Source organism: Musca autumnalis, unplaced genomic scaffold (assembly GCF_047663935.1).
Source record: "Musca autumnalis isolate F117 unplaced genomic scaffold, ASM4766393v1 scaffold_3, whole genome shotgun sequence".
NCBI classification, from domain to species: Eukaryota; Metazoa; Arthropoda; class Insecta; order Diptera; family Muscidae; genus Musca; species Musca autumnalis.
In genome coordinates, this window is record NW_027411866.1 from 247,509,419 (window position 1) to 247,518,847 (window position 9,429).

A 9,429-nucleotide genomic window follows, 5' to 3' on the forward strand; every position below is an offset into this window, starting at 1 on the left:
CCTGCCTATGAAAGTAGAAAATCACACCTTTAAACGATGCAAAGTATGTTGGCGTAGTTTACCAACTAACGGAGATATCGCAATAGTCGGTAATACATCCCATTTTTCAATCTTTTTTTTTTGTAATCACGCTACAGGTCGCAATTTTGATCGGATCGTCACGAAATTTTGAGATAACATGGGAGATATCACAATAGTATCCAATTTTTCCATTTCTTGTAATCTGTAGCGTGATTAGAAAAAATGAAAAAATTGGTCGCAATTTTGATCGGGGCTACCAGAGAGGAATGAACATATTGAGTTTGGGTAGTCAGGAAATATTCCCTAAAAGAAATGTTTACCAGTGAAAATCTTATTCACATGGGTAGTGGTTTAGGATATCACATAGTCGGCCCTGTCCCGACTATAGCCTTTGCTCACTTGTTAGTCAGTGCTTTGTTTCTGAACTTATTAAAATGCAAATATGATAACGCCACTCTAGTGCGGCGCCACCTATTGGTGAGTAACCGAACATAGCTTATATTCATTGTTTGGATAATGTCTTTTCTATTATCGTTGGTAACACTGTTGGCAACATCAACTTTTGGTTTGTGCCTTTGCTATTATCGGTACCAACTCACATGCATGTTCAATTATTAACCGCCAGGGGGCGCTCCGCAAAATCTGCCCTCCCATCTTTATACTACTACTTACGTATGGCACAAATTTTACAATGTTCAAGGTTCGGGAAAAAATCGAATACTCAATTCAGTTATCGTGCCCATTCGTAATTTTTTGATGCCTGTATAGCAGGAAGTATGGACTTATCCTAAAACAAAAATTCTTTGATCGTATATGGTCCACCAGGACAACTGGCTACAAAAAAATCACAACGAACGAAAATTTTTGAAATTTTGTGTGGGCGGTACCCGAAGAGGTGCACCTTCTTCTTTATTTGCCTATTCGTCGTACGAATTTTGGCGATCAATACAATTACAATAAAAATTCGATTTTAAATAAAAATATTAGACAAATTCATAAATTTTTCACAATATCAGCAAATATGTCTCTATTTCTGGCAGCACTTAGTAGGTATCCAGTCCATTCTTGAATATTCGCAATCCAACATAATTCTTTTCGACCTTTAGGATTTTTTCCTTCGATTTTTGATTTTAAGATATCTTGCAGTGTTTTGTATTTTGAATTTCTCATGATATGACCAAGGTAGGCTGTTTTTCGTCTCTTGATGTTTGTCATGATCTCTCTACTTCGATTCATTTTTCGCATCACTTCATTGTTCGTAACCAAGGCCGTCCATGGAATTTTTAAAATTCGGCGGTAGACCCACATTTCGAAGGATTCTAATTTTTTCACATCTACTGCTTTTATTGTCCACGTTTCCATAGCATATAATAATGTTGACCATATATATGCTTTTACAAATCTACATTTCGTTTCCAGGTTAATATCATGACTGGTCAGAACTTTCTTGTATTTAAAAAATGTGTCTCGTGCAATTTCAATACGCCTTCTTATTTCTTTGGAGCAATCCCATTCGTCATTTATGTCTATTCCAAGATATTTAATGTTTTTCACTCTTTCAATTGAATAGTTTTGTATTTTTAGGGAAATATTGTTATGGCTATTTCTCCTGCTCACAATCATATATTTTGTTTTCTTTGTATTTATATTTAGTCCATACCTGTTACTGCATGTTACCAATTTGTCCATTAATTCTTGTAGGTGTGAGATACTGTCAGCTAATATTGTAGTATCATCAGCATATCGTATGTTATTGATGTATCTACCACCAATGAATATGCCTTTGGACGTTTTGTTGATGGATTCTTCAAAAATTTTTTCGGAGTAGATATTAAATAACAATGGAGACAATATACATCCTTGTCTTACGCCTCTTGATATTAGAATAGGTTCTGTTATATCTCCATCAATTTCAATTTGTGCGGATTGATACCAATATAGATTTTTGATACATCTGATTTCTTTACTGTCGATACCAATTGAGATAAGGATATCAATTAGTTTGTCGTGTTGTACTTTGTCAAACGCTTTTTCATAGTCGACAAAACATAAGAAAACATCTTTCTGTACTTCTCGGCATTTTTGAATAATAATTTGTAGGGAGAGCAAAGCTTCCCGAGTACCCATACCTTCTCTAAAACCAAATTGAGATATGCCCATATATTTTTCGCATTTTTCGTAAATTCTCTTGTGTATTATCCTGAGGAATATTTTTAAAGCGTGGCTCATAAGACTTATTAGCCTGTAATCATTACATGATTTGGCGTAGCTTTTCTTGGGTATGGTTACGAAAGTTGATTTTAACCAATCTTGAGGATATATTCCTGTCTCATAAATCTCGTTAAAAAGTATTGTTAGTAAGTCGACATTGTTGGAGTCTATAAGTTTTAATGTTTCTGATGGAATCTCATCAGGACCCGGCGATTTATTGTCTTTAAGTGATGTTATAGCGGACTCTATTTCACCTCTTGTTATACGGGTTCCTGAAAGTGGCAATTGTATTTGTTCACTGTTGTCTGATCGACTATTATCTGTGAACAGTTGGTGAATATATTCTTTCCATACTTTCTTCTTGTCCTCTATTGATACTATTGGTTTGTTGTCATTATTGTTTTTGTCTTTTAATTTTTTATGCAGATTGAAATCGTCGTGTAGACTCTGGAGCTTTTCGATTTCTTGGCATTGCAAATTCAGTTGTTTGTTTTTGGCAATTCTGATTTCCGCTTTAATTTCTTTATTGATATTGTAATACAATTCGTAATTTTGATTTTTATGTTTGCGTCGCTCATCCATTAATTTCAGTATTTCGTTTGTCATCCAATCATTTTTATTGGACTTCTTGCTTTTGCCAAGGCTTTTTTCAGAGATTGATTTCATTGTATTTTTTGCTCTTTCCCATATGTTTTCCACATCATTTCTATCAACATTAGATAGTTCCTCGTTTATCTTCTCTTTTACACTCGCTTTAATTCTGTGATTTCCTAGTAGTTCTGTATTTAGCCTTTTCCGAGTATTTTTCTTGGGAACAGCAGATAGTTTTATCTTGAGCTTCATTATTAGAAGAATATGGTCTGATGGGACATCTGCCCCAGGATATGTTGAAGTTTTTACTACTGACGAGCTAAAGCGCCGATTTATTAGTATGTAGTCTATTTGATTACGTACGATGTTTCCTGGCCTATCCTGCGGCGATTTCCAGGTGTATAATCTTCTCGCTGGAAGGCTGAACATCGTGTTTGTCACTTTGAGGTTGAATTCTTGGCAGAACTGAATCAAACGGTCCGCTCTTTCATTTCGTTCTCCTAATCCATATGGCCCTGTTATACCGGGAACATTTCCTTTGCCAATTTTTGAATTAAAATCACCTTGTACAATAGTAATTTCATGGGGCTTTGTTAATTTCATCAAATCATCAATGTTTTTATAAAAGGTTTCTATTTCTTCTTTGCTTTTGTCGGCAGTTGGAGCATATACCAGTATGATATTTATATTAATTGGTTTGGTTTCCAGCTTTATAAGCATAGCTCTGTCAGATTTTGGGATGAACACCCCTTTAACATATTTTGCTATATTTTGTATCAATATTACTCCAACACCATTTCTGTGATTGTTTGTGAGATTTCCTGAGTAGTACATTTTAGCATTTCGAGTACATATAACGCCGCTGTCTGGCCACCCGGTTTCACATACTCCAAGAATATCTATGTTAAGTCTGTCCATCTCGGATACCGTATTAGCAAATTTTCCAGCTTCATAGAGACTTCTTACATTCCAGGTTCCGATATTGAGTTTGGTTTTACCTCCGGGGATTCTTAGCACCCTCGATTGGCCGGAGACTGAGGGCCGTGTGTTATTTGTTGTATTCATTGCTTTTGTATGATTTTCTAGGGTTTTTACTTTAGTGGTTTCCCGTTGCCTTCTAAAGGGTTTATAGTTTTCCTTCTTAAATTTAGCCGCACCTATGAAGTACAGACGCTGTTTGTAGCCGCCAATTTTTGGTCAGACGCTGCCTTCTCCATTTTTTGTTTGTTTGGTTCGCCCCGCATATTTTATTTTTGCGGTACCCTCCATATCTGACGAGCGTTCCCCTATCCACCACCTGGGGAGGCGTCCGATGGGAGAAAAAAAAAGTGGAAAAAAACAACTCCGCAAGAGGTGCACCGATATAGTCCAAATTCCAAACTAACATGTTTTTGTCTGGAAAAAATATTACGAGGAGATTCATAGTGAGCAAAAATATTTAACTTTTGTGGGGGGAGGCGCTGGTAGGAGTGGACTGAATCGGTTGTTTCGTTCGAAAGTTATCCTACGCAGCAGTCAGACGGACGAATGCTGCTGAATTGAATTCAAATTGTCTGAAACGGATTTCGTCCAAACATTCTTGGGGTCTAAAACCGTTATTTCGTTGATGCAAACGTTTGATCTAAGGTCATTCTGATATCGCTCAATTATTTTAGGATTTCGTTGTTAACATAATATTCCGGTCGATGAAAAAATATTCTTTAAAAGAATCCACGTTTGGTGGTCTGATGATGAAAAAATTCTTTAAAAAAATTAAGTTTGGTGGTCTGATGGTCGATGAAAAAATATTCTTTAAAAAATCCTCGTTTGGTGGTCTGACGGTCGATAAAAAATATTTTTTAAAAAATCCACGATTGGTGGTCTGACGGTCGATAAAAAATATTTTTTTAAAAATCTACGTTTGGTGGTCTGATGGTTGACGAAAAAATATTTTTTAAAAACTCCACGTTTGGTGGTTTGGTGGTCAATGAAAAAAATATTCTTTAAAAACTCCACGTTTGCTGGTCTGATGGTCGTTAAAAAATCCACGTTTGTTGGTCTGATGGTCGATAAAAATATATTCTTTAAAAAATCCACGTTTGGTGGTCTGATGGACGATGGAAAAAATATTCTTTAAAAAATCCACGTTTGGTGGTCTGATGGACGATGGAAAAAATATTCTTTAAAAAATCCACGTTTGCTGGTCTGATGGTCGTTAAAAAATCCACGTTTGCTGGTCTGATGGTCGTTAAAAAATCCACGTTTGTTGGTCTGATGGTCGATAAAAATATATTCTTTAAAAAAATCCACGTTTGGTGGTCTGATGGACGATGGAAAAAATATTCTTTAAAAAATCCACGTTTGGTTGTCTGACGTTGGATGAAAAAAATCTTTAAAAAATCCACGTTTGGTGGGCTGAAGGTCGATGGAAAGATATTCTTTAAAAAAAATTACGTTTGGTGGTCTGATGGTTGATAAAAAAATAATTTTTAAAAAATCCACGTTTGGTGGTCTGATGGTCAATAAAAAAATATTCCTTAAAAAGTCCACGTTTGGTGGTCTGATAGTCAATAAAAAAATATTCCTTTAAAATTCCACGTTTGGTGGTCTGATAGTCAATGAAAAATTATTCTTTAAATCCACGCTTGATGGTCTGATGTTGGATGAAAAAAGTCTTTAAAAAATCCACGTTTGATGGTCTGATGTTGGATGAAAAAAGTCTTAAAAAAATCCACGTTTGGTGGGCTGATGGTCGATGAAAAAATATTTCTTAAAAAATCCACGTTTGGTGGTCTGATGTTGGATGAAAAAAAAAATTTAACAAATCCACGTTTGATGGTTTGATGTTGGATGAAAAAATTATTTAAAATTTAAAATTTACGTTTGGTGATCTGATGTTGAATGAAAAAAAAATCGTTAAAAAATCCACGTTTGGTGGTCTGATGTTGGATGCAAAAAAATTCTTTAAAAAAAACCACGTTTGGTGGTCTGATGTTGGATGAGAAAATTTTTTAAAAAAATCCATGTTTGGTGGTCTGATGTTGGATGAAACGAAATCTTTAAAAAATTCAAACAAATCGATGAAAAAATATTCTTTATAAAATCTTCGTTTGGTGGTCTGATGCTGGATGAAAAATTCTTTAAAAAATACACGTTTGGAATACTGATCTTGAATGAAAAACCTACGTTTGGTCGTCTGATGTTGAATGAAAAAAATTCTTTAAAAAATCTTCGTTTGGTCGTCTGATGTTGGATGAAACTATTTTTTAAAAAAAATCCACGTTTTGTGGTCTGATGTTGTATGAAAAATTCTTTAAAAAATCCACGTTTGGTGGTCTGATGTTGTATGAAAAATTTTTTAAAAAATCCACGTTTGGTGGTCTGATGTTGTATGAAAAATTCTTTAAAAAATCCACGTTTGGTGGTCTGATGTTGGATGAAAAAATATTCTTTAAAAAATCCACGTTTGGTGGTCTGATGTTGAATGAAAAAATTCTTTAAAAAATCCACGTTTGGTGGAATGATGTTGGATGAAAAAAAAAAAAAATTCTTTAAAAAATATACGTTTGGTGGTCTGATGTTGGATAAAAAAATATTATCTAAAAAATCCACGCTTGGTGGTTTGATGCTGGATGAAAAAAATATTCTTTAAAAAATCCGACGTTTTGTGGTCTGATGTTCGATGAAAAAAATATTCTTTAAAAAATCCACGTTTGGTGGTCTGATGGTCTATAAAAAATCTTTAAAAAATCCACGTTTGGGTGTCTGATGGTCCATGAAAAATAATAATAACTAATTGTAACTAATTTTATAATATAAAAAATTCAGTTATTATAAAGGTAAGATAAAAACGTATACGTACAACTTTTCAAAAATTTTCAATTTTTATTATACCATAATTCTATTCCATGAAATGTTCCGGATGTTTATTATTTTTAAAGTGTTTCTTGTTATTTGTTCTTAAAAACGAAACATATTACCGCCATTAATTCTAATTTTATTACCTTCCATTGTTTCTCTCTCGCTCCCAATCTCTGTACGTGTGTGGAATTCCCAAAACCTAATTGTCCAGCTTTGCAGTTGTGCTTTCTTGGGTGCCGGTGTGTGGTTGCGTTTGTCGTATGAAGGTTATGCTACGCTGCTGCCAGACCATGCTGCTCTAAGTGCAGATTCGGTATTCTTGTGCATTGGTGTTATTGGATTTGTTGTTTCGTTTTTGGGCTGTTGTGGAGCTTGGGTTCAATCACGATGTCTATTGAGTTTGGTGAGTAGAAGACACATTGAGGGTGCATACGTTATTTGGATTAATTACTGTTTGTTTACTTTGTGTTCTTCTTCTTTGTTTTCTGTAGTATTTTATGCTGATCATTTTGTTGTTCCTCAGCGAATTCTTGATTGGGTCCATTGCCTTCGTGTTCCGTGGTGGCTTGAGACGGACCTTGGCAAATGAGCTACGTTTTGGCATCGAGGAACATTATAATGCCACAGATCGTGGTTCAATAATTGCACCTTCGGTGGCTGCCATATGGGATAATGTACAGAGTTCGGTAAGTTGGAGATTGGGATTTCAAGTTTTTTTTCTGGAATTTAATTTTTTTTATTTTTAGTTTGAATGCTGTGGAGTTTCTTCATATGAAGATTGGTATGACATCAAATCATGGAGTGGTAAACGTTGGGTGCCTGAGTCCTGCTGTAGACCCATTTATGAAAATCGTGGTATTCTAATTGAAGGTTCGGGTGATAGTGTGCTGAGAGTGGATTGTGGAAGGTAAGTTAAAACAAAAAATAAGTCTGATGAGCCTCTACCAAAGGCGAAACATATCACATAGTGGTGGTTGTGACGGCTCAAATATTCGTCTTTCCTTTTTCAATTGCAAAAATCATCGGTTATTAAGCTCGATTCCGACGAGAAATTAATTAAAGGCCTGTTTCTCAAAGACGATTCGAATTCAAGTTCGCTCGAAGTACTGTTTTTTAAAAAATATTTGATTCAAATTTGTTCTCAATCAAACAAAATGTTCCACAATAGCAGGAGTTTGGTTGTAATTCGAACGAATTTGAATTCGAATCGTCTTAGAGAAATAGGCAATAAAATTAATATTAGAAGTGACATTGACCCTAATACACAAAATTTTCAAATAAAATGAAATTGAATTAATTATTCCAACTGAAATTAACTTATTTAATTCAAACAATCACGAATCCATAATAAGAATATTTGTAATTAATTTTATTTATTTTTTTTAGATCTGAAAATCCAACTCTGTGGTGGGATAAAGGTTGTGCCCAATCTCTGCAAACATGGCTAACCGATAAACTTGATGTCATTGGTGTTGTGGGTTTGGGTATTGCATTTGCTCAACTTTTCGGACTCATCACTTCGATGTTGTTGTTCTGCACCGTGAAACATAGAAAGGATTCAGATACCTACAAATCATATTCACCCTCAATTGATCCTCAAACACGACCGAGTAGTTGGGAAGATTGAACCAAGTTTTAGAAATAAACAATTCTAGAAACTTTAAAGGGAGAAAGTATTAGAAGTTTAAACCAGTAATCTCGAGACAATATTTAAAAATTTAAAACCAATAACGAATGTCTGGTAATTGTGCCTTTTTTCTAAACAAAAAAGAGACAATTTTTTTCCTCGAAATATGTGCCAAATATCCATAACCAAACACAAATTAAATAATAACAATTATAAATGGAATATAATTTAAAAAAACATATTTACAAAATAAGATATACCGTTGAATGGGGTTATAAGGAGCTTATATCCGAAGTTATATTATATTACAAAATTGTAAACCTATTTATTTTTAAAGAAACAACAACTATTGGATATTCTAAAACCTCATTTACAAGTCTATTTGATAAATAAGTCATTTCTTCCACAGATATTCAATGGAATTTACTACTTAAATGTCGCCTTTTATTAAACCCCATTTGGTATTGTAAATGAAGTTAAAAAGCAATAAAATATTTCCTTATAACCGTATTCGACTACATTAATATGTAATACCCTTAAGTAGGTCATTATTAGTTTTAAGTTAACAAATTATTTAAATAGAAATCAAATAACCAAAGTTAAATTTACATACAGACATAATGGAATCATATCACCCTGTTTCCCCTACATAATTGTCATCATTAGTAATATTAGTTTAATAATGAGAGTGACATACAAACATATTTAATACTAGTTATAAAATATAATAATATTTAATATCTTTATTATTAAGGAATACGAAATATGAAAATCGATTAAATAGTATGTATATTTAAAAAATTTAAATTAGACTCGAATTATCAAAAAAAAAAATTATTCAAATTATCCCAAACAACACACATATCTAAAAATACTGCCTATTTTTTATAAGTTAAGATAAAATGTGATTATAAAACATTCCTCAGCAATAATTCAATACAATAATAATAAAACAAATAATGAGTATGAACATTTTACTGATATTTTCACACCTCTGTACGTAATTGCAACAACAACAATAATATTGCACATACTGTACAATATCCAGGCTGAATTGTGGTCTATTCAATAAAATCTGAAAAAAATATTGTTAAAAATTTCAAATATTTATAAAAATGTTGAATCTTACCTACTTTGGT

General features: G+C 33.4%; 1 protein-coding gene across 2 annotated transcripts in view; it reads left to right on the plus strand.

The window, feature by feature from the left end:
* Tsp5D (Tetraspanin 5D) overlaps nucleotides 1–9,260 on the plus strand; it is a 46,254-nt gene extending 36,994 nt beyond the window's left edge. For both annotated transcript variants that reach the window (XM_073977667.1, XM_073977668.1), the window contains exons 3-6: nucleotides 6,875–7,066; nucleotides 7,155–7,349; nucleotides 7,410–7,570; nucleotides 8,050–9,260. In XM_073977667.1, coding sequence (XP_073833768.1) covers nucleotides 6,875–7,066; nucleotides 7,155–7,349; nucleotides 7,410–7,570; nucleotides 8,050–8,290 — 789 coding nt within the window. In that variant the 3' untranslated portion in view covers nucleotides 8,291–9,260. The remainder of the gene's footprint in view (nucleotides 1–6,874; nucleotides 7,067–7,154; nucleotides 7,350–7,409; nucleotides 7,571–8,049) is intronic.
* Nucleotides 9,261–9,429: the final 169 nt, after the last annotated feature.